We start from the raw sequence: 24,671 nt of genomic DNA, 5'->3' as shown, positions 1-24,671 counted from the left end.
TGTGGGGCGCCTGGGTGGCTCAGTGCTTAAGCCTCTGCCTTCGGCTCAGGTTATGATCTCAGGGTCCTGGGATTGAGCCCCGCATCAGGCTTTCTGCTCAGTGGGGAGCCTGCTTCCCCCTCTCTTTTTGCCTGCCTGTCTACTTGTGATCTCTGTCAAATAAATAAATAAAATCTTAAAAAAAACCCCAATACAGGGATTCCTAAGCTTCATCTTTTAAAGATTTTATTTATTTATTTGACAGAGCACAAGTAGGCAGAGCGGCAGACAGAGGGAAAGGGAGAAGTAGGCTCTCCACAGAGCAGGGAGCCCAATGTGGGGCTCAATCCCAGGACCCTGGGATCATGACCTGAGCCAAAGGTAGACACTTAACTGACTGAGCCACCCAGGCGCCTAAGCTACACCTTTTAAATGAGCAGTTTGCTTTTAAAAATAATTTTATAAAAAATAAGTTAATTAAATAATTATATTTTAATAATAATTTTATTCCAAGCTTATTCTTATTATTTTACAGATTTTGATGTAAGTAATCTCTATGCCTAATGCGGACCTTGTACTCACAACCCCGAGATCAAGAGTTGCATGCTTTCTGACTGAGCCAGCTAGATGCCTCCTATTTATTATTTTTTAATAATAACTTTGAATATGGTTCAAAATTGCAGTCAGATTGTTGCACAAGAAGTTGCTGGAGGATTATAAATCAGTGTGAACATTCTGGAAAAGAAAATAGAAACATGTCACAGGCTCTATAGGTGACCCTTTGACCCAGTAAATCTTAAGGAAATGAGATACCCAAGTAATCTGAAATATTCCAAATTAAATGATAGTGTATCCATTTAATGGCATATTGTACAGGCATTAAAAGACAATTAGAAGCTTGTTGAGAGGGGGAAACATTCAGACAGTAAAATATATTGTATTTTTAGCCTATGCACTGTTCTGCACTATCACCGTAGCTATTTTACTTTTCATAGGTAACTTGAGAATTAAGGTCATGTAAATTTATACAGCCCATTTTAGGTGTAGTAATTGATAAGTTCATGTTAATTATTTCCAGAGAAGAAAGTTTTTCTCTTTCTTCAGTCTTGAAGGAATACTTTTTTTTTTTTTTTAAGATTTTATTTATTTGTTAGATAGAGATAGAGCACAAGCTGGGAGGAGAGGGAAAAGCAGGCTCCCTGCCGAGCAGGGGCTCAGTCCCAGGACCCTGAGATCATAACCTAACCCAAAGGCAGACACTTAACCAACTGAGCCACCCAGGTGCCTTGAAGTGTTTAGGATGCTTTCTCACCTGCTTCAGGGAAACCCAGGAAGCAAGCCTATCTGCACCTTAGCCAGGCCCAGTTGGTCACACAAGGGCTCGTTAGTAGTTCTTGGTAATGCAGTGTTTTCCAGGGAGCATCTAAGCATCTGAAAGCTAGTTTATTGCGTGTAAGTGCCTGGTCTCTGAAATGAGCTCTTGTTTTAATCGTAGCATGCTGAGCTACTTCTTAACACATTAGATTAAGTTTCAGGGTGAATTCAGTTCAGAATTCCTGAATATTTTTCTCTTCTCTCCAGCTAACTAAGCAACACCTAGAGAATAACCATGCAGATAGATAGATGGCAGCCCATCTGCTCAGGGCAGGAGCAGTCCTAATGCTTGCTTGTACTTCAGCACATTATGACTGTTCTTCTGGCTGCCCCATGCCCCGTGCACTCTATTCCACGGGTAAAAAAAATCATCTGATAGGTTCCAACTAAGGACATTCGTGCAAAAATCTTTTCCCAATCATAGAGAGTTGGTTGTTTGATTTTTTTTTTTTCCCTTTAGTCCACCGACAGGGAACTGAGAGAGACCATAGCATTGTTGACGGCCCAGCAGACTGCTCTGGAAATTATTGTCAACATGTGCTGCACGGAAGGTTTGTTACCCATTTACAAAGTTCAGACATTCTTCCCTGGACTGAAATGGCAGTTTCCATGAGGACTATGTTAGACACTCCAGTGACATGTGGTTTGCACTCTTCCCAGATCCCTCCGATGATGAGTGGGAAGAGCTTTCTAGCAGTGATGAGAGCGATGCATTTATGGAGAATTCCTTCAGTGAGTGCGGTGGGCAGCTGCTGTCTCCCCTCTGCCTCTCCCATGAGGTTCACACGGCTTTCACCAACTACCTCATCCCAAAGAAGGTAGTCTGTTTCAAGTCCAGCCTCATTGTGGAGCACGGGAAGGAAGGGCTTACGAGAGCTATTCACCATGTATGCAAAAGAGGTTTGCTTGCACTTCCAGACTGTGGGCAGCTGGTAAGAAAGAAGCTAGAAGTAACGGTAGTGGGAGTATGCTGGAAAGTAGATCCTTCCAAAGCCTGGAGGTAGTAGGTTGGGACTTGATAAAGGGATTGTGTGTAAACCGATGCTACTCTTTAACCTTTGCTTTGCTGCCTTTCTTAAATCTAGATTTTTGAGAAAACTGCCTTTCCAAACAGTACTGCCGTTGACATATGTTCTAGGAGTCCCACTTGGAAATCTTTGATTAGAAAGTAAGAGCTTTTCTGTTTTCAAAACTCTTTGTCCTTATGTGATTACACGAAAGGAGGAACCACTAACTAGAAGAAACTGACTCTCCCCAGATTTAAGAGCCCCATTCCTGTGACTGTTCCCTAGAAAAATGTGTGCATTTGTGCACTAAGCCACGGGAACGTGCATAGCAGTGGGGTTCCAGCTGCCCCAACCAGGAAACAACCTCCGTGTCTGTCAGCGGCAGGAGAAAAAAAATAAATGTTGACAGAAAAACCCAGTAAAATATATACAGCAGTTTAAAAAAAAAAAGAAAGAAAGAAAAAAAAGCTGAACAAGAACAATTGAACAAGAAAGTAAGGCCCCCCAAAATATACACACTGCGATTCCATTTTTACGAAGTTCAGTAACTGGCAACACTTGACTGTTTTGTTTTAGAATACATACCTAGGTGGTAGACCCCAAAAGGAGACCAAGAAAGTGCAGATACTGCTGACCTTCAGGGGTCAGAGAGGGAAGGGATAGATGCCCTGTGAGGGTGTGAGCCGGGTTTCTTATCTAGGGGCACGGTGTTCGCTCTATAGACTATTAAACTCTGTGTGTGTGTTGAGCACCTTATGTTTGTCCTGTTTCACAATTCAGAATCGTTTTGCCGATGCCGCCATGTGTAGAAATTCTTCCAAAGCAGATGCTTATGACTCATAAAGGGAGTTGTGCCTCGGGCCCCAGGTGCTCAAGCAATGTGATGAGGCAGATAATCAGTTCACCTTAAGATTCTTTGTTAATAGTCATACACACTGCATGCAGGTATTCCCAGTCAGAGTCTGAAGCTTAGGTTACAAGGGAATACTGAATTCTATTGGGTAACTATTGGAGGAACTGACCGCATTCTTTGCCTTCCTTTCCAGAATGAGCACTATTCAGTGCAGAGCCCTCGTGTGTCTCCAGAGTCTTGTATCCCTCCTGGATGTGGACCACCTCGGGGGACCTGCAGCCTTGCAGACACTTGCACAACATCTGTCCCAGCTGCTTTTTTCTCAGCCAGGTAAATAGTTAGGCCTCGCCGTGAAAGAATATTTGGATCAAGCAGAGTTTTGAAGGGTGAGGAACGTGGACTTGGTATTGTGCCGTGCCTGTCCTCCAACCTGCAGAAACCTTTTCCAAGCACAAAGTTGTAGTTGCCAGTGGTGTTGAGTCCAAACAACATTTGTAAGCTGGTCTTTAGGTTATACTGTTATTTTTTATTAAAATTAGTTGCATTCAGTTATATCAGGCCAGTAAGGCTGAATCACAAATATAAATATTAGGCCCCATGAAGATATTTGGGTAATTCTTTAGTCTTTATTTTTCTTCTTCTTCTTCTTCATCTTCTTTTTTTCTTTTTTAAGATTTTATTTACTTACTTATTTTTTTTTTTTTTAAAGATTTTATTTATTTATTTGACAGAGAGAGATCACAAGTAGGCAGAGAGGCAGGCAGAGGGAGAGAGAGGAGGAAGCAGGCTCCCCGCTGAGCAGAGAGCCCGATGCGGGACTCGATCCCAGGACCCCGAGATCATGACCTGAGCTGAAGGCTGCGGCTTACTTAACAGAGAGAGACAGCGAGAGAGGGAACACAAGCATGGGGATTGGGAGAGAGGGAAGCAGGCTTCCCGCTGAGCAGGGAACCTGATGCAGGTGTCGATCTCGGGACCCTAGGATCATGACCTGAGCCGAAGGCAGAGCCTTAACGACTGAGTCACCCAGCGGCCCTTTATTTTTTTTCTTAAACATAAAACCATTTGAGTTACATATGATCAGGCAATCCGTGCTTGTATTACAGAATTTATAGGTTACTAGAGGACATAAAGCAGAAAGCCTCTCTCCTTTTCCTCATACCATCCAGTTCCTCTCCTAGTGTCCATTGTGCTACCAATTTTCTTGGGTATTTTTCCATTCTTAATATAAAAAGTTTGTATGTGTTTCTTTGTTTGCTTTTTAAGATTTTATCTAGTTGACAGAGACATGGCGAGAGAGAGAACACAAGCAGGGGGAGTGGGAGAGGGAGAAGCAGGCTTCCCGCTGAGCAGGGAGCCCGATACAGGGCTCGATCCCAGGACCCCGGAATCATGACCTGAGCCGAAGGCAGATGCTTAATGACTGAGCCACCCAGGTGCCCCCCCTTTTCTTCCTAAGTTTTTTTTTTTTTTTTTTTTTTAAGTAATTTCTATACCCAGTGTGGGGCTCAGACTCAGTGACCCTGAGATCAAAACTTGCACATTCTTTTAACTGAGCCATCCAGGTGCCCCACTCCCCAGTTCTTCTAGACATCTTTTTTTTTTTTTTTTTAAATTTAAAGAGAGTGCACGAGCAGGGGATGGGGCAGAGGGAGAGGGAGAAGCAGGCTCCCCACTGAGCAGGGAGCCCAACAAGGGGCTCTGGGATTATGACCTGAGCCAAAGGCAGACGCTCAACTGACTGAACCACCCAGGTGTCCCTATTTTGCACAACATCAAGTTAATACAAGGTGCTATGCATTTAGTAGTGCACATTTCAGAAGTTCTAGTCAGTTTTTAAAAATAAATGTTCAGAAACCCATATATAGTTACTGTTCTGTCTCTACTGACCAGCATTTGTCAGTCAGTGGATGTAGTTTTCCAGTGATCTCAGGCTATGCATTCTTTAGCTGGTGTGATCATGTGAAAACTGTGCCCAGCCACACCTAACACAGGACAGAGACAAGGGCAGGCTCTGGCTACAGAGGTGGCTTGTTGGTGTGACTGGCCGGATAACTATAGCTTTGTGTTTGTCTCACAGCGTTATACACCAGGCAGAGATCTGGATGGTTGCGGGGGTGGGGAGGGGATTGGTTACTGGAGAGGGGATGTTTTATCTGACTCCTGCTGATATTCTGGCTGCCTCCAGCCCAGCCGAATATCCCGTAGTGGAAGACGGGGAGGGATGCTATTGCTCAGGCCCACTCCTATCCACCCCTTCATGTGGGCTCCCTGTAGGGAGCTGGGCCACATGGGGTTGTACACAGCCAGGCCCCAGGCGAGAAGGCCTAGCCTATCTATCACAGCTTCCAAGATCTGCCTACCCCAAGGAAATCGTGTCTGCCTGACTGGCAGAACAAATTGCCATTTTTCGGTGGGAATCCCAGTCAAGGTACCAGAAGGTCCATCTCCAGTCAGTATAAAGAACTTGTTCCACTGGCAGGAGAGCACGCGCATTCTGGCCTCTGCTGCACAGAAAGCACGTGGGTATGTTTCTCTCAGTTCACCTGGCTTTCTGTGGTCACTGATGCTTACACATTTATTACCTGGAAGATCACAGGAAAACAATACCAAGGTCGGCCTTGGAGAAATAATGGAAAGCTTCTGAATTGTGGGAACATAGAATTAAATACTTTACATAAATTCCAAGTTCATGGACCTTTCCTTATCAGAATGAAATTTTTGAGGGGTGCCTGGGTGGCTCAGTGGGTTAAGCCTCTGCCTTTGGCTTAGATCATGATCTCAGGGTCCTGGGATTGAGCCCCACGTCGGGGTTCTCTGCTCAGGAGGGAGCCTGCTTCCCCCTCTTTCTCTGCCTGCCTCTCTACCTACTTGTGATCTCTCTCTGTCAAATAAATAAAATCTTTTTTAAAAAAAAGAAAAGAATGAAATTTTTGATAAAGAATTGCTCATATTTGGAGATGGTATTCTAAAATTCCTTTGGAACATTGAGATTTATTAAAGAATGAAGTCTCGTGGGTTCTATGTGGGTAGTGTCAACCATTATGGGAGAATTTTCTGGGGAGGATGGGGCTGTATTTCTCTAGCTTTTGTGTTACCATGTTTGAATATTAAATGTATGGTGATCGTACAACGCTGCCTACCTTGCTTTACTTTTAATGCTAATTTTTTTTTTTTAAAGATTTTATTTATTTATTTGACAGAGAGAGATCACAAGTAGGCAGAGAGGCAGGCAGAGAGAGAGGAAGGAAAGGAAAGCAGGCTCCCTGCTGAGCAGAGAGCCCAATGCGGGCCTCGATCCCAGGTCCCTGAGATCATGACCTGAGCCGAAGGCAGCGGCTTAACCCACTGAGCCACCCAGGCACCCAATGCTAATGTTTTTTAATGCTAATTAAATTCAGATTCTGGTCCTCGCATTCAGTACATTAACATCTTTGTCTCCTTCATTAAAAGCTATGGCTCTCCAAAACATCAAGAACATTTTAGTAATGTTGTGTTTTCAGGTTGGGTCAGTCTATCACTTGCTCCATTACATGAATTCTATAATCATTTAGGGTTTCCTGTTTTCCCACATTTGGGAAAGTGGAGAGCTTTCTTTTCATTCTAATTAAAATGGTAATAGCACCCATTCTGGGATATGTTTCTTATTCTAAATCAGAACATTGAAAACCAGCCTGAAAAAGTCACCTAAATAAAAATTTGCTGCTTAGTTACTTGTGGCTTGACTATTTACATACATCGAGGTGTGCTAGAGATGGTTAGATGCTGTACAAAGTTGTCGAGGGGAAAGTTGTCCTCGGTCACCCCTTCTGTTTAACTTCTGTTGACATTTACTTAATTTCTTTAACAATACCACATGTGTTGACCTTCGCTGAGAATTTATCGGAACGGTAGGGTAGTTTGAAGCTCCTATCCCAAATTTGGATAAATGACCAGAAATGTGAATTTAATAAAAATCACCCAAATGTTTCCTTAATTTAGAGAGAGTTTGAATTACACATAATGTAAAACAGTAATGTGGTTTAGATTAGGGTTTTGAATCTAAGGTCGTGGTTATTTTTCTAAGAATGCAAGACAGGAAAAATTGTTTCTGAATGTGTTCTAGCTTATATTGAATGGTTTCCTCATGATACAGATTCGTTGTTTTATGTGCAGTTCGTGAATTTCTAGGGCTACACTTCATAGCTGTGATCAGATTTAAATATACCCTGCTTTCAGAGCCATGGCAACTTTTCGAGTTTTAGTAGTAACAACTTCACAGCAAATTTTGAGTGCCTTTTAGGTACTAGACTTTATGAGTGAGGCATTGTTACCCCACCTTCCTGGTAAGGAAGCTGGGATTTAAGGAGGTTGAGGAACCCCTGCAGGGGCACTCATTCCTTTGGCACATGCTTTTTTTTTAAAGATTTTTATTTATTTATTTGAGAGAACACAAGAATGAGAGAGAGCGTGAGTGGTGGGAGAGGGAGCAGCAGGCTCCCCACTAAGCAGGGAGCCCCAGCCTCGGGCTTGATCCCAGGATCCTAGGACCATGACCTGAGCTGAATGCAGACACTTAACTGACTGAGCCATCCAGGCACCCCTTAAAATTTTATTTATTTATTTGACAGAGAAGGAGAGAGCACCAGTAGGGGGAATGGCAGGCAGAGGGAGGGAAGGAAGCAGTCTCTTTGCTGAGTAGGGACCCCGATGTGCACTTGATCCCAGGACCCTGGGATCATGACCTGAGCATAACTGAGCCACCCAGGCGCCCCTAGCCCATACTTACTGAACTCTCTATGCCACGCACCATTCTAGATCCAAGGGTTACAGGCATGAATGAGATAGGCAAGACCATGATGCTCATGGCGCTTACAGTCTCAGATGAATAAATATTTAAATGTAATTTTGTCGCAGAAGAAAAAAATAAAAGCAGAATTGGCTGACATGGTGGCTGGGTTCCAAGGGCCTATTAGATGGGTTTGTGTGGAAAGGGCTGTCTGAGGAGGTGACATTTGACCAGAGACGAAAAGGTGGGTCACATAATGTCAGAGGTAGGATTCCATCCCAGGCCTGTCTGATCCTAAAGCTATCCTAGTGTCCATTCTGTGAAATGTACAGGAGTTTCCTAATTCAGTACATAATGTATATCTGATCGTGAGAGGCAAAAAATATCGAATAAGCTCTGATTCAGATTTGTGTGGAAGCTGCCTCATTCTCATGCAGGCAGCCCCCAAAGGGGCATCGGAATCTTTATAGGGCTCCAGGCATCAGACCGCAGAAAGCCAACGTATTTATCGCATCCCAAAACTTTGTGGCTTAAAACAACAGTAATCATGTGTTTCCTCATGGTTTCTATAGGTCAGGAATTTAGCGCACAGTGGAGATGGTTTGTCTCAACTCCACAATGTTTAGGCCAGGGGTTCTCAACTAGGGGCAGCTCCCTTCCCCATGCCGCATCCCCCCCACGCCAGGGGCCATTTGGCAATGTCTAGAGGCATTTTTGTTGTTGTTACAACTTGGGGGTTGCTGCTGTTACCTAGAGGATAGAGGCCAGGGATGCTGCTGAATATCCTACGGTGTGTAGGAATTATCTGTGCAGACTATCCAGTGGAGGGGTTGAGAAAACTCTACCCTAGGGCTTCCGCTGGAGAACAAGGAGCCAGAATTGTCTGAAGTCTTGTTCATGTTGATGGTTGGTTCACAGGGGCTGTCAGTCCAAGCAAGATGACCTTGCCATGTGACCTAGGCTTCCTTACAGCATGGTGGCTGGGTTCCAAGAGCAAGAGTTGAGAGAGAGAATGGAGTGAGCAAACACAAGTGAGTCAGGTGTGGGTCATGTTGCCTTTCACGACCTGGCCTGTCACGTTCATGTGTCCTGTTGGTTGACATCACAAAGTCCCCCACCCCCACAGAGGGGAAATAGACCGCCGTGATTATTTTCGGACAGTATAATCTACCACAGCAAGTCTACCACTTCCCCTTCCCATCACAGGAATAAGAAAGAAAAGAGTAAAAATGAGCAGGAATGGGAAGGGGAAGTTGGGTCGGTAAAAACCACAGAAGTGACTGAAACCACAGAGGTATAGTGGCCCAGCCTTGCGCAAGCAGTAGTTCTTGGCTAGGCAGTAGGTTTGGGCTGCCCAGGAAGCACTCTGATTTGGGAGACCTCTCTGTGCGAGGTTTGCCCAGCACTGTGATGTCAATCTATGAAAAGCTGAGTTGCGTCTATGAAAGCTAGCTTAGGTATATCATGGGCTAAAGCCCAAAGTAAATGAAAATCCAGTACCTAGAAGGCAAGGACTGTCTGTAGAATGCTCCCTTATTATGGTTATTTCAATTGTGGACGTCTTTCAAAGTCAAGTGTACAGTTCACAGGGGGCTCTTAACTAGAAGTTTGGGCTTAACATTGAAAATGTTTTAATTATAATAGCATATATTAACATTTAACATGTGGTGTTTTGATTTTTTTTTTTTTTTTACAAACTAACTTAGAGAAGACAAATTTATATTTCACTTTTGTGTTTTAGATTTTGCTGAGCATGTTGACTTTCTAGAAGCCATAAGTAGTGCCTTGAGGGCCCTTTTGCAAACAATGGCCTCCAAGAACATTTCTCAGGTAAGATTTTTTTAAAAATTTTATATGAAACCCACAAAGATTCTGTATTATGGAAGCAAACTTAATTACTTAACTGTTTGTTTTTTTTTAAAGGTTTTTATTTATTTATTTGACAGAAAGATCACAAGTAGGCAGAGAGGCAGGCAGAGGGGGAGGAGGATGCAGGCTCCCTGTTGAGCAGAGAGCCCGATGCAGGACTCGATCCCAGGACCCTGAGACCATGACCTGAACCAAAGGCAGAGGCTTAACCCACTGAGCCACCCCGGTGCCCCTTAAATTTTTTTTTTTTTTTAAGTATTCCTATTAGAAGAGGAGTATATGATCCTCATACAAAGAAAGCAAAAATCCTTAAAATAGAAAGTAATGTATTTTGTTTCTTCCCACCACTGCTACCAACACACACACACACACACACACACACAGATTTTTGTACTGATGTAACTTAGTTGACATACCTGTCACAAATGTCTTCTATGAATGTCATTTGTCTTCTTTAATATTTTACAGAAATTTTCATGCCTGCCTGCTGACCCTCCACAGTAATCCAGCGGCATCTCTGTGATAGCTGCTCTCCCACTTTTATTCTTTGCTTTATTATTAAGGAAATTTTCAGACACCTCTAAAAGCAGAGAGAATAGTGTCATATGAACTGCAGGAGTCACGGAGTTGGCAGTGTCCTGGCGTTCTGTGTGGCTTTTTCTGGACTGCTTTAAAGCAAGTCATGTTCCTTTACCCATAAGTATTTTATCACGTGCTTCATTACGTGTCTGTGACAGAAAATGGACTTCTAAAAACCTCAACCACAGTACCATACCCCCAAAGTAATGGCATTGCTTAATTATCAGTCGATATGCAGCCTGAGTTCACTTTTTCCTGATTTCCACAAAATGTCTTTTTCAGTTGTTTTGTTCAAATCAGAATCCAAACAAGGTCCACTTACTGCTTTTGGTTGATACTTTGGTTTAAAAAAAAATTTTTTTTTAATGGCTTTAGTGAGGATTTATTTCACATACCAGCCATACACTTCACCCATTTAAAGTGCACAGTTCAGGGGTGCCTGGGTGGCTCAGTCGTTAAGCATCTGCCTTCAGCTCAGGTCATGATCCCAGGGCCCTGGGATCGAGTCCCACATGGGGCTCCCTGCTCCGTGGGAAGCCTGTTTCTTCCTCTCCCTCTCCTACTCCTCTGCTTGTGCTCTCTCTCTTGCTGTCTCTCTCTCTGTGTCACATAAATAAACAAAATCTTAGAAAAATAAATAAAGTGCACAGTTCAGGGGCGACTGGGTGGCTTAGTCGGTTAAGTTTCTGCCTTCGGCTTGGGTCCTGATTCTCAGTCCTGGGATCGAGCCCGAGTTGGGTTCCCTGCTCAGTGCTGCTTCCTCTGTCCCTCACCCCGCTTCTGTTCTCTCTTACTCGCTCTCAAAAAAATAAAATCTTTAAAAAATAAGTAAATGAAGTGCACGATTCAGTGGTTTTAATATATTCACAGATTATTAAATCTCTTAGTTTAAAACATTTTTCCTACCAACTCCCCCTCCCTATATTATTTATTCATTGAAGAACTATCATTTGTCTATAGAATTTTTCCCATTATGGGATTTGGCTGGTTTCTCACGATGGTATTGTTGACATGTCTCTCTCTTATTCATGTATCCTGTAAACTGGGAACTAGATCTAGAGTCTTTTTTTTTTTTTTTTTTTAAAGATTTTATTTATTTATTTGACAGAGAGATCACAAGTAGGCAGAGAGGCAGTCAGAGAGAGGAGGAACAAGTCTCCCTGCTGAGCAGAGAGCCGGATGTGGGGCTCTATCCCAGGACCCTGAGATCATGACCCGAGCTGAAGGCAGAGGCTTTAACCCACTGAGCCGCCCAGGCGCCCCTAGATCTAGAGTCTTAATTAGATTCAGGATCAGATTTTTTGGGAAGAATAATTAATAGTGCTGTATGTATTTTCTACTTTTATATCACAAATTATATATTTTCATAAATTGGTGATGTTAAGATTAATCAGTGGATTCGGGGCACCTGGGTGGCCCATTTGGCAAAGTGGCTGCCTTGGACTCAGGTCATGATCTTGGGGTCCTGGGATTGAGCCTGTCATCAGGCTCTGTGCTCAGCAGGGAGTCTGGTTCTCCCTCTGCTCCTCCCCTGACTCATTCGTTCTCTTTGACAGACAGAAGTCACAGGTAGGAAGAGAGAAAGTGAAGCAGGCCCCCTGCTGAGCAGGGAGACCGATGCTAGGGACTGAGACCTGAGCCAAAGGCAGAGGCTTTAACCCACTGAGCCACCCAGGTGCCCTTCCTCTCTCTTTAATAAAGGATTAATCAGTGGATTCACTTAATGGTTGTAGCCAGCAGTGATTAAATTGTCTAGATCTATTATTTATCAGTGGTTGCAAAATGGAGACATCTTAATTTTGTCATTTCTTTTACATTTACTAGCTGTGATTCTTCTTCTTCTTCTTTTTTTTTTTTTTAAAGATTTTGTTTATTTGGCAGACAGAGAGAGAGAGAAGGAAGCAGGCTCCCTGCTGAGCAGAACGCCCGATTCAGGGCTCAGTCCCAGGACCCTGGGATCATGACCCGAGCCAAAGGCAGAGGCTTTAACCTACTGAGCCACCCAGGCGCCCCAGCTATGATTCTTCTTCTTCTTCTTTTTTTTTAAAACATTTTATTTATTTATTTATTTGAAAGAGAGAGAGAGAGAATGAGAGGAGAGAAGGTCAGAGGGAGAAGGAGACTCCCCACGGAGCTGGGAGCCTGATTTGGGACTGGATCCTGGGACTCTGGGATCATGACCTGAGCCAAAGGCAGTTGCTTACCCAACTGAGCCACCCATGCAGCCCAGCTGTGATTCTTCTATAAGAACTTTCTGTCGCATCAGTTATTTGGTAACTTTGAAATAAAGCTCATACCAAAAAGATAGGATTTTTCCAAAATAATGAATTAGTGCCCTTAGCAGTCTCTAAAAGTGGTGAGTGAGGTGTTTTTTTTGTTTTGTTTTGTTTTGTTTTTAAATATCATTATGAACTCATGGGACTTTTTTGTTTGTTTTGTTTTTAAGATTTATTTATTTATTAAGGATTTTTTTTATTTGTCAGAGAAAGAGAGTCAGAGACAGCACAAGCAGGGGAGAGGCAGGCAGAGGGAGAAGCAGGCTCCCTGCAGAGCAAGGAGCCTGATGTGCAACTGGATCCCAGGACCCTGGGATCACCACCCCAGCCAAAGGCAGACACCCAACCCACTGAGCCACCTAAGTGTCCCATTTATTTACTTATTTATTTATTTTAGAGAGGGAGAGTAGGAGAGAGAGTAGCATGAGTAGAAGGGGCGGACGGGGAGGGAGAGAGAATCCTAAGCAGATTCCCTGCTGAACACAGAGCCCCACTTGGGGCTTGATCTCACAACCCCTCTGAGACCGTATAGTCATATTGCCGTGTTTTCAAGTTACTTGACAATATTCTCTTTCTGGCTTGTTGTAAAGTTAGCTTCAGTTGTTTTAGCTTTCTTTCTTTCTTTCTTTCTTTTTTTTTTTTTTTAGCTTTCCTTTTTTTAAGAGACTTAATTTTTTTTTAAAGATAGATTTATTTATTTATTTGACAGAGATCACAAGTAGGCAGAGAGGTAGGCAGAGAGGGGTAGAGGGGAGCAGGCTCCCTGCTGATCCCAGGACCCTGAGAAATGGTTAGGGACACCTGGGTGGCTCAGTCATTTTGGCATCTGCCTTGCCTTCGGCTCAAGTCATGATCCCAGAGTCCTGGGCTCTCTGCTCACCGGGGAGTCAGCTGCTCTGGCTCCCTCTGCACATCCCGCCCCCAACTGTTCGCTTTCTCTCTCTCTCTCTCTCAAATAAATAAATCTTTTGTTAAAAGGTTAAAGTGGCAAGTTTTATGTTATGTATGTTTTAAAACAATTCCACTTATTTTTATTTAGTCTGGCTTCTGTCCCTTTGCCCCTGTCCTTTTTAGGTTTTGATTTATCATTCCATTGTTCTTAATTTGGAAACATAAGCAAATAGGCAGGCACTGTTCTCTTAAGAGTCTTGCTGCTGCACCCTGCTTTGCCTTTTCTTCCTTCTCGATCCCTGTGTACAGACACCTTCCTCATTCCTTCCTCACAGTTCCACATTCTGTTACTCCATCATGTTGGTGTCCCTACTCGTTCAGCCCGCCTGCTGTTGATGGGGGTTCTCGTTCCAGTCCGTTGTTACTACAACTAGAACGGCAGGGAAGAGCCTTTTTACAGACGTTATTTCGTGTTTTTGCCCTGGTGTCTTGGAGATGGTTCTGCGGAGAAGTGGGCTTGCTGAGTTGGAGGAGAGATGCATTGGTGATTTTGCTGATTATTTGTCTAGTCTCTTCCTCCGAGATTGAGGCATTTTGGATTTCCTACAGCAGAGCTGGAGATTGCCTGTTTTGCTGTAGCCTCAGAAACAGAGTAATGTTGTCAGGACATTAGATTTTTTGCCAGTTTGATAGTTGAGACATTATATAGCAATTTAAATTTGCATTTGTTGGGCGCCTGGGTGGCTCAGCTGGTTAAGCGGCTGCCTTCAGCTCAGGTCATGATCCTGGAGCCCCAGGATCGAGTCCCGCATCTGGCTCCCTGCTCATCAAGGAGTCTGCTCCTCCCTCTGACTTCTCCCCCTCATGCGCTGTCTCTCTCATTCTCTCTCTCAAATAAATAAATAAAATCTTTAAAATAAATAAATTTGCATTTGTCTTACAGTAGGAGATTGGATGTCTCTTTATGTGCTTCAAGGGCCTTTGCATTTTTTTTCTGTAACCGCTCCTGTCTTTTGCCAGTTTTGCTATTAGGTCGGTGTCTTTTTCTTCTTGGAATATAAGGGCGAATCCTAGGGCCTCGCCCCCAATCCACTGAAGCAGAAACTTTGAGGAGGGGCCCAGTGATCTGTATTTTAATGGTTCTCTGGGTGATCGGCTTGCACACAAAGTTTGGGGACCAGTGTGCTAAACCATCCCTGCCCCTTTTCTAAAATCTTCCAGTTTTGATTAACATGTCATTAGGCCACACCACCCACTTCTCTTGCTTACAGCCACCTACTATGCCCTGGGCCACCCTTTGTTCCTTGAAGATTCCTGCTGTTGGGGTTTGTTACTCTTTGCTAGTCTTGTCATGATTCTGGGTGACTTCAAGAGCCACATAGATGTCCCCCCATTACCTGGCTTTGAAGTTCTTGGACCTCCCTTTCTCCAGCAGTCTGGTCTTCCTTCCCTACCTTAGTCATTCCATGGCCACACCCTGGAGCGGTGCTTCCCAAACTTTATCTTGGTCCACAGTTTAATGAGAACATCTCTGGTGCCTTACTGTTAAATGCAGTGTGTGCTGTTGGCATCTAGTCTAAACTTTTTCAGTTTTTTTCTTTGTATATTTGAGAATTTTTTTCAAGAACATAACTTTTGACCCTCAATTTCTTTGACATGGGAATGGTAATAATGGAGAGAGGATTAGAAAACCCTATCCTGTAGGGCCATGGGAATATAAAGTCTTTTCATTGATGTTCCATGATCTTCAGCAGTAGCTAACTGGACCAGCCTGACGCTTAAAGAGAATTCCTCCCAGCTCATGCTCAGTTAATGTCTGGGCATTCATATATATGAAGACCATAAATTCTCAGGTTGGCTGTACATTGGGCACGAGCATGGAGTTCAAGGACTAGAAGGAGCCTGGCTCTCGTGCTTTCCAAGGAGTGGAAAACCAGGGACCAGAGTAGCTGAGTAAGAGCAGTGAGAGTGCAGCACAACTGTCCGGCTCCCTGTCCATTTCCTGCCTGTCGGTGCGTGCACGTGGGGCAGCTTGCCTCTGTGACCCCGGCTGGTGGTAAAGTGGGGCAGCTTGCCTTTGTGACCCCGGCTGGTGGTAAAGCAGCGCGCCTCCGGCATTCCCGGCAGCCTTGTTCAGCTGGGAGGCATCCCAGGGTTGGCGGGATTGTTTCCATTAGATTATTTCCTGAGAAACCGGGGCATATTAGCTGTTACCTTTAGGTTTGGCAGAAGCGCTGCAGATGATTCAGAGTTTGATTTAGAACTGTTCGGTGTGTTTACATATAATAATTTCTAACAGTTAGTGAGTTCTTGATGTGCTTTATTTAATTCTTAAAGCAACTCTGCAGGGTGACCACTGTCCCCGTGTCCCTGATGGGGAAATGGAGACCTTAGTTGGGGAGGGGAGAGAGAGGAGCCAGGATATAAACCCAGGATGTCTGACCCCAAGCCCTCAGTCACCACACTGCGCTGGTGCTCCCAGGTGAGGGTTTGGCAACACGACAACTTGAGTTCTCTGGTGATATCTGCATCCATGGGTGTGTTCAGATTAGCTTAGAATGAAAATTATCACTACGCAGTAGAAGTACTCTATAATTTAATGGTTTCTACAATCTCTAATAATTTCCTGTAACAACGCACATCTCAACTTGTATGGCTTCAGTCTTTTTTTTTTTTTTTTAGATTTTATTTATTTATTTGACAGACAGAGATCACAAGTAGGCAGAGAGGCAGGCAGAGAGAGAGAGAGAGGAGGAAGTAGGATCCCTGCAGAGCAGAGAGCCCTTCAACCTATTTTTATTAAAGCTACATATTCTATGTACACTTTTGAAACATTTTTTTGGATCAATGTTTAAAAGAAATTAGGATCTCTTTAAATAGGTTTGTGTACATTTGACTGAAAGTTGTCTTTTTTTTTTTTTAAAGATCTTATTTATTTATTTATTTGAGGGAGAGAGAACACAAGCAGGGTAGGAGAGGAGGCAGAGGGAGAGGGAAAGGGAGAAGCAGATTCCCCAATGAGCAGGAAACCCGACATGGGCCTTAATCCCAGGGCCCCAGGATCATGACCTGAACTAAAGGCAGATACTTGGCTAACTGAGCCACCCAGATGCCCCCAAAAACCTTCTTCAAGTAAAACTAATGGGAAACGAAGTCCCTCTTCTGGGCTTACAGCTGTGGTAGATTGAATAATGACAGTGATGTGAACAGGCCCCATATTCATTCAGAATTACCCACTGTACTGGGCACTGATTAGTTATGTAATAACTTCTCTGTTGTTGGCATTCCTGTCACTGCTGTTGCACATGCTGTTTGCATTGGTTGAGTTTAACACTGTAAATATTCTCTTTCCTTTTCAACAGTGTATGACTCCCAATCAGTTGATGACACTATGCACAGCCGGCATTCACAGTGGGAACACCGGGGTTAGAGTAAACATTGTTAGTATTTTAGGAATCACGGGCAGCGTCCTCGCCAAAGAAGATGGAACACTGGAAACTCTTAAGGTAAAACGATATGCTTCCAACGTAAAACGTTAAATCGTTAGAAAGAGGGGGAAGAGTAAACTGTTGGTGTGGGATTTTTAAAAACTTCTATGGACATCTTAACTCACTGAGCCACCCAGGCGCCCCTTCTATGGACATCTTGAGAAGAAATCCTATCGAGAAGTTGCTTACTAAGGTACATTATTAAAATATGCCCCTTGGTTTGATTTGCCTATATGAATTAGGTAGGCACTTGCAAAACTGAGTTGCATTTGGCCACTTAACTTTATTCCTGAGATACTTTTTCAGAAATAAATTTGTCTTTAGTGAAAGGCCCAGTTAAGAATTGTCCCAGGTGCCTCTGCCTTTGCTGTTGCATAAAACATATGCATATTATATTCTCGTACTGATGAAGGAACAACTCCCCAGTTGCCTTAGCATGCCAGACTAAAGCACATTCTGAACAATACCGCACAGTCCACTCTACTATCACTGTGTAAGTATTAAGTGGGAACCGCATTAGGAACTCACTCAGCATATTTGTTTATAGCATTTTATCTCAGCACGGTTGCTGGGGAACTACACTACTAGAGACACAGTATCCCTAGGAACTAAAAGGACTGTGGCAGTAAAATTGTCCTTCTTTGTGCTAATAATAATTGCTGAAATATTGATTACTAATTAATGGGTAATAAACTATTAGACTTCCTGAGAACTTTACAACAACGACTGGGTTTTGTTTTTGTTTTATTTTTAAGTTGGCTCCATGCCCAGCGTGGAGCCTGATGCAGGGCTTGAACTCACAGCACTGAGGTTGAGAACAGAGTGGAGATCAAGAGCTGAACGCTTGGGGTGGCTGGGTGTCTTAGTCTGTTGAGCATCTGACTCTTGATTTTGGCTCAAGTCATGATCTCAGGGTGATGAGATCGAGCCCTGTGTTGGCTCAGCATGGAGTCTGCTTCTCTCGCCCTGTCTCCCTGTGCCCCTCCCCATGCTCTTTCTCTCACTCTCTCTCTCAAAAAAAAAAAAAAAAGAACTGGAAGCTTAACTAGACTGGGCCACCCAGGGACCCCAGTGACTGATATTTTTTAGAACCTATTTGTTACATGCATGTAACAAAACATTCAGAAAAGTAGAAAAGAATATATAATGAAAGACCCCCTCTCCATTACTAACTTTCCAGCCCCCCCGGTTTGACTCTAGAGAGACAGCCACGGTTATTCCATTCTTCTGTTTATTCTAGGGAATTTTGATATATAGACACATTAGTGAGAGAGAACATGGCCATGTGGCTGTGTATGTGTATGCAGATACAGATGAGTGTGTGCGTGTTTCATCACTTCCTGCCTCCTACGACTATAATTTCCAAGATCCACTTAGGAGGAGCAGCAGGTTTTTCTCATGCATAACATGTGATTTAAAAAAAAAATTTTTTTTTAAGATTTTATTTATTTATTTGAGAGAGAGCACCGGTAGAGGGTGCGGTGAGGGGAGGAGTGGGGCAAGGGCACGCAGCAGAGGGAGAGAGAGAAGCAGACTCCTCACTAAGCAGGAAGTCTGACATGGGGCCTCATCCCAGGACCCTGAGCTCAAGACCTGAGCCGAAGGCAGGCACTTAACCAACTGAGCCACCTGAGCCGAAGGCAGGCACTTAACCAACTGAGCCACCGTGGTGCCCGCTCACTGTTTAATGTCTTCAGCATGGTCCATCCTCACATGTTTCCAGTTGTTCCATAAGCATCTATTTATAGATAGTTTGTTTAAATGAGGATCTCAGTCAAGTCTACATGTTATGTTTGGCTTTGGATCGTCTAAGCTTCTCTCAATCTAGAAACTTCTTTCCCTGCCATTACCCTGGCACTACCTCTCATCACCTGCTTTTTGTTTTTGTCCTTTCTTTCTTTCTTTCTTTCTTTCTTTCTTTCTTTCTTTCTTTCTTTCTTTCGTAAGCTCTGTGCGAAACATGGGGCTTGAACTCATGACCCTGAGATCAGGAGTCACATGCTCTGCTGACTGAGCCAGCCTGACACCTCTACTACCACCTGTTTATTCCTCAAATCCTGGGGTCACTTGTCTCACAACCTCTAACCTTCTGGATTTGTCTGATTGCCTCCATGTGGCGTTAAGCTTGTTCCTTTATCTTCTGTATTTTCTGCAGACTAAAAGTTAGATCCAAACCTGAATCCCGTTCAGATTTATGTTGATCTTTTTAATAAGACTACGTCATAGGTGATCGTATGTGCTTCATACTTTATTATAGGTTATTAACTCTAAATACTATCCTAGAGGTTATCTCGAGTACTTAAATTCAGATAAGACTGAGGTCCAGAGCGGGTAATGGACTTTCTAAGGGTCAGTCTGTTATTTATGTCACAGCTGGAGTTTGGACTCGCTGTTCTTAGCATTTCCACTCTCCCACCGATAATACCAGATGTGCACATCACCCTTGAGACATAAAGGGTGAAGCAGAACAGCCAAAAACAAAGTAAGTTCACTCTCGAACAGTTCCTCACAGATTGGGAATGCCCTGTTCATCAGCTAGCTAATCTTCAAAGGATGGATGGGTGTTAAAGATTATCACAGGGAGTCAGAAAGAGATGAAGTTTCATTTTTTTAGTTGTTCTAGAGTGTTTTTCATATAATTTTACTTTTTTATATAGTTTTAAAAGCATGTTTTTTTTGTTGCAGATATATATCTGTATTTTTGACACCATGGGGAAAGCCTTTTTGGGAAGATAGAGGGGAAACTTTAATTGATTTAATTTAGGAATAGAAACTCTAATATACTTAATTTATCTTATTGATATTATACTTGGTGTATTTATAAATATAGGTGAAGTCTTTAATCTTTAGTTCTTTCCAAGTTTTAATTTGTCTCTGGCATTTTTAAATTTTAAAATACGATACGTGAATTGTTACCACATTTAAAGTTAGTACTCATTTTGGAAACCGATGTTAGAATATTGGACAATCAACAGTGTGCCTTGTTGTCTCCAGACCATTGGGTGCTTTCTGCTTGAGGTTGCCACCAAAGATCCCTCCCTCGTGGTGGCAGGAGAAGCCTTGGATGCCCTCTTCGATGTTTTCGCAGATGGTAAAGAAGCCGAAAGGGCCTCAGTTCAGATTAAATTGTTATCTGCTCTGAAAGAATTCCAGCCAGTCTTCAAAATGAAGGTATGGAGCCGTTTTGTGTCGAAATGCTTAGGTCTCAGCCATCCTCCGAGAACGGGTGTCTGTAGTTCCCTCCGTGCACTCTGTGATTCGTAGAACACTGCCTCCCTAGAACTGGAGAATGCTTGTTGCCTGAGTCAGAGCTCAGGCCTTGCTGTTGAATCACTGTGACTTGGGCCAGAATGGTGTGGGCACGGTTCCCTTTCTAGATGAGTTCAGTAATGCTCACAGTGCTCCTGGAGAAGCACTATGGTCTAGAGCCTACAAAGCACTTTCATAGGTGTTGTAAATTTATTTTATGTCATTGCAGGTAATATATTCCAGCTTGATTCCAGTGTTATTACTATTTCCCTTTGGTGCTCTGAAAAAAAGGGGCAAACTCCAGGCTGGTCTCTGTTGGAGAATGTAGCTACCTTCATTTACCCTTGTATTTATTTTTTTGTTTCACTAGAAGCATCAAAGCTATCTTTGAGTCAAAGAGTAATTTTCAGAAACTTGGTGACCAGGGAAAGGCAACCAGGAATTTTAAAAACAGCCTTGAATCCTATGTCCACAAGTTGAAGTTTACCATTCTCCAGTGATCTAAACCTCCCTTTCCAGGGGCACCTGGCTGGCTCAGTCAGTGGAGAATGTGACTCTTGATCTCAGGGTCATGAGTTTAAGTCCCACCTTGGGCATAGAGTTTACTTAAAAAACAAACAAAATTTCCATTTCTAAATAATGTCATTTTGAGAAATAAAAATACTCATATTTTTTGCTTTTAGATTTCAGATTAAATATTTGCTTTTAAATCTTTGTCAAGAAAATAGAGGTTTGGGGGCGCCTGGGTGGCTCAGTGGGTTAAGCCGCTGCCTTCGGCTCAGGTCATGATCTCAGAGTCCTGGGATCGAGCCCCGCATTGGGCTCTCTACTCAGCAGGGAGCCTGCTTCCCTTCCTCTCTCTCTGCCTGCCTCTCTGCCTGCTTGTGATCTCTCTCTGTCAAATAAATAAAATCTTTAAAAAAAAAAAAGAAAAAAGAAAATAGAGGTTTGGATGAAAAATTAGCTTTACTTCTGTTGTTTTCCGATATGTATTTCTTTTATTTTTATTTTTTTATTTTAGAGAGCGGGAGAGAGAGCAGGGGAATGACAGAGGGAGAGGGACAAGCAGACTCTGCTTGTGTGGAGCCAGACGTGGGACTCGATCTCACAACCCTAAGATCATGACCTGAGCCAAAACCAAGAGTCGGAAGCTTAGCTGACTGAGCCATCTAGCCGCCCCCAATTTCAGGCTTCTGATGCAGTTGATTTCTCAAGGAGAGAACTCTGTGATGTTTTTTAGGAGAATATGATTGTATGTCTTATAATTTAGATTTTCTGAAGTTTTTTTTTTTTAAGGAATAGGAAATAGTTTTCTTTAGAAAAATAGCAGCACACATCATGTACATTCTGTGTCATAGTTACATCTAAGTCAGTGTTGGTTTAAGGACATCAGAATTGGTTTGTTTTTAATGTTTTCATGTTTTGGCATATTCTATTTAAAAATGTGATCATAGTGACTGACATGTATTGAGCTAAGATTCACCAGTAGGCAACTTAAGTCTGGGGGAAACAATTGAATAGTTTACTCTTAATTATCCTTTGTTCAAGCCTGTAGGATTTTTTGTTTGGGGTTTTTTGTTTTGTTTTGTTTTGGTTTTTTTTGCTATTTTTTAAAATTGAGATATAGTTCATATATAACATTGTATTAGTTTTAGGTGTACAGTGTAGAGATTTGATGCATGTACATACTGGGAAATAACTACTATAACAAATTTAGTTAAATCCATCATCACACATAGTTGGAAAATTTTTTTCTTGTGATGAGAACTTTTAAGCTCTACTCCTATAGTAATTTCTAAATATACAATCAGAATCACCATGCTGAATGTTATATCCCCATGACCTATTTAGTTTATAACTGGAAGTTCTTGTCTTTTGACCCTCTGTTCACCCATACTTGTCTGTTCTTTAAGCAGTGAGAGGTTTTATTCCCTTTATTTTCTGCCTCATTGGTAATCAAATTAAGTGACGTTTCTCCACATAAAGACAAAATGTGCCTTAGTATTTTCCCCCTTTGTTATCTAGAATGTAGCCCAACATATTCACAAACCTGCACTTTGTGTTTTCTCTTAACACTGTGTCCTAGAGATATTTCCATACCAGTACGTGGTGGGTATCCACAGTGTTCTTAAAGGGTGCAAGCAGGCCCTTGAAACATCTGAAAAGGAGTCTGTATGGTGAGGAGAAAATAACCCCTATTTCCCTGCAGCTGTAAGGAAAGCAGATGTAGTTGAGAATTCAGACTGCAGAGGCCAGTGCTCAGAGAGGAGTTATGTAAACTATGAACCAGCAAAACAACCCCTAACCATTGGGAGGGCTGATCTGATTGAGATTCCTACTTGCTATGCAGTGCTATGGTAATGATGTTTAATTAAGTGTTTTTCTTTTCTCAGACGTATAAAGCCCCAATGAAATTTCTTTGTTAGCCAGAAGAGCAGCTTGTAGTTTTTCATAAGAAGCGCTTCTGTGAACGAAGCCACAGTTGCATTGAAGACTGTCGGGTATATGTTTGGCCTCAAGTTGCATTGCAGTATGATACAATGCACTTTACCGAAGAATTTCCCTAAAGGGCTGGCTCTCAGAATTTTCCTGTAAGCAGACTCACTGGTAACGTGTTACAAGTGCAGATGCTCAGGCCCAACCCCAGACCTATTGAAAATCAAAAATGGCAGGTGGGCCCACCAACCTGCTTTTTTAACAAGCCTTCCAGATGATACTGTTGCACACTAAAATTTGAGGTCCACTCTCCAGAGGTGAAGTCTAGTTCACATACCATAAAACTTAAAACATAAAACTCTTTTAAGGTCTGCAATTCAGCCGTTCTTGTAACTATCATTTTTAAAAGTACATAATCTTAATTTATCCTTAGGGCTCACACACTGTATTCTTTTACCTTGGAAAGCGAAAATCTTTCACCAAATTCTGGCAGCTCTTTGTTCTGAAGAGAATACGCCCCAAATCACATGCTTTCTTATCTAAAGGAATTCGTAATGTATACCAAATCACATATGATTTTTTTGGCAGATACGAAAAGAAGGGCGAGGTAAATACAGTCCAGATCAGCTGTGTGTTCTCGACAATGTGAAGATGAATTTGAGAAGGTTTGTCGCTTATCAAGAAACTGTTGAGAAAAGACTGACTACTTGAACCATTGAAAGAGAGACCAGTTCTCGCCCCAAGTGTTCAGTGCTAAAGAGTACTAAAGTATTTCCTTGGAGTGTATGTGTTTCTAAAAATCATTTCTCAATGCCCATATCCTGTCCATTAATTTGAAGTTTAAGAACTTCAAAACCGGTCAGAAGCTCTTTTAAGCCTTGGGATCTCTGTGGCATTTCTAGTATTCTCTAAATTATGTTTCCAGCATGTTTTAATCACTAGAAACACAAGGAGTGGAAGAGTAGAAACAGGAATCTCAGGTGGTTATTCATGAGTCGCAAAGAACCTTCCAAACAATCATGTTTTCCTGGAATTTTGCAGGAAAGGAAAATCCAGAGCATTGCTTGGACACTCTTTTAAGCAAGCATCATTTTATATGTGCTGCCAAAGCGAGCAAGCATTATTTTGTATTAGCTAAATCTCTATAAACTGAAATATGAAGACAAGCTTCATAAAAGTTTTTTGGTTATGAAGTATACCAATTGTGTTTCCCTTTTGTGCAGAAGTGAATGAGCTGAATTTGTATGCCACTCTTCAGTAGAATATACTAAGGAATTAATGAGGTCATTGTCAGCCTCTATACAAACGGAGCTGATCACTTACTGCTTTGTAACATCACTCCGTGTTTAATTTGATACGGAATCGGAATCAGGAGGAAATATTTTTTAATAAATAACTTTTTAATTGAAAGCTTTGTGTCTTACACGGTTTTTTAAAAAAATACCAGATAGCCCTGGTCCTGGGTGTTTCACTTGGTAATGGGTATCGCTTCGACTATTTGTGAAATATTTAAAACAAGACTTACAGCAGGAATCTCCAGCATTACTGTCAATGTCCTTGTGTTAATAGGGTGACAGCTAGAGTGAGGGGTCGGGGAGTTTCAGCAGACCTCATCCTCTGAGAGGCAGGGGGAATTGGGGGACCCTGGACCAGCTCCATTGTTCGTGCATTTGCCTGATAAGAAGAGGTGTCGATGAAGGTTTGAAAATCCTTCCACAGCTGATCTCAGTTGTCCTGTTAAAAGGCCTAGTACCCAGGGGACTTTCCTTTCTCATCTAGTTCAATCCATCACCTCACACAGTTCAATGTTTTTTTTCTTGTGATGAGAACTTTCAAGATTCACTCTCTTAGTAACTTTCAGAGGTACAATACGATATTGCTGACGTCACCATGTGTTTATTA

At 42.5% G+C, this 24,671-nt stretch overlaps 1 protein-coding gene across 3 annotated transcripts in view; it reads left to right on the top strand.

The window, feature by feature from the left end:
• HEATR3 (HEAT repeat containing 3) overlaps window positions 1-24,179 on the top strand; it is a 40,237-nt gene extending 16,058 nt beyond the window's left edge. For 2 of the 3 annotated variants that reach the window (XM_044256192.1, XM_044256194.1), the window contains 8 exons: window positions 1,814-1,904; window positions 2,014-2,171; window positions 2,439-2,521; window positions 3,407-3,543; window positions 9,723-9,811; window positions 16,959-17,102; window positions 20,079-20,255; window positions 23,358-24,179. In XM_044256192.1, coding sequence (XP_044112127.1) covers window positions 1,814-1,904; window positions 2,014-2,171; window positions 2,439-2,521; window positions 3,407-3,543; window positions 9,723-9,811; window positions 16,959-17,102; window positions 20,079-20,255; window positions 23,358-23,480 — 1,002 coding nt within the window. In that variant the 3' untranslated portion in view covers window positions 23,481-24,179. Of the gene's footprint in view, window positions 1-1,813; window positions 1,905-2,013; window positions 2,172-2,438; window positions 2,522-3,406; window positions 3,544-9,722; window positions 9,812-16,958; window positions 17,103-19,457; window positions 19,684-20,078; window positions 20,256-23,357 lie in introns of those variants that run through there. The other variant, XM_044256193.1, reaches the window with a different exon arrangement.
• The last annotated feature ends 492 nt before the right edge of the window (window positions 24,180-24,671 follow it).

The sequence above is a fragment of the Neovison vison genome, chromosome 7 (assembly GCF_020171115.1).
Source record: "Neovison vison isolate M4711 chromosome 7, ASM_NN_V1, whole genome shotgun sequence".
Lineage (NCBI taxonomy): Eukaryota > Metazoa > Chordata > Mammalia > Carnivora > Mustelidae > Neogale > Neogale vison.
Note: the sequence above shows the minus strand (reverse complement) of the source record. Positions and strands in the feature narration are given on the sequence as shown.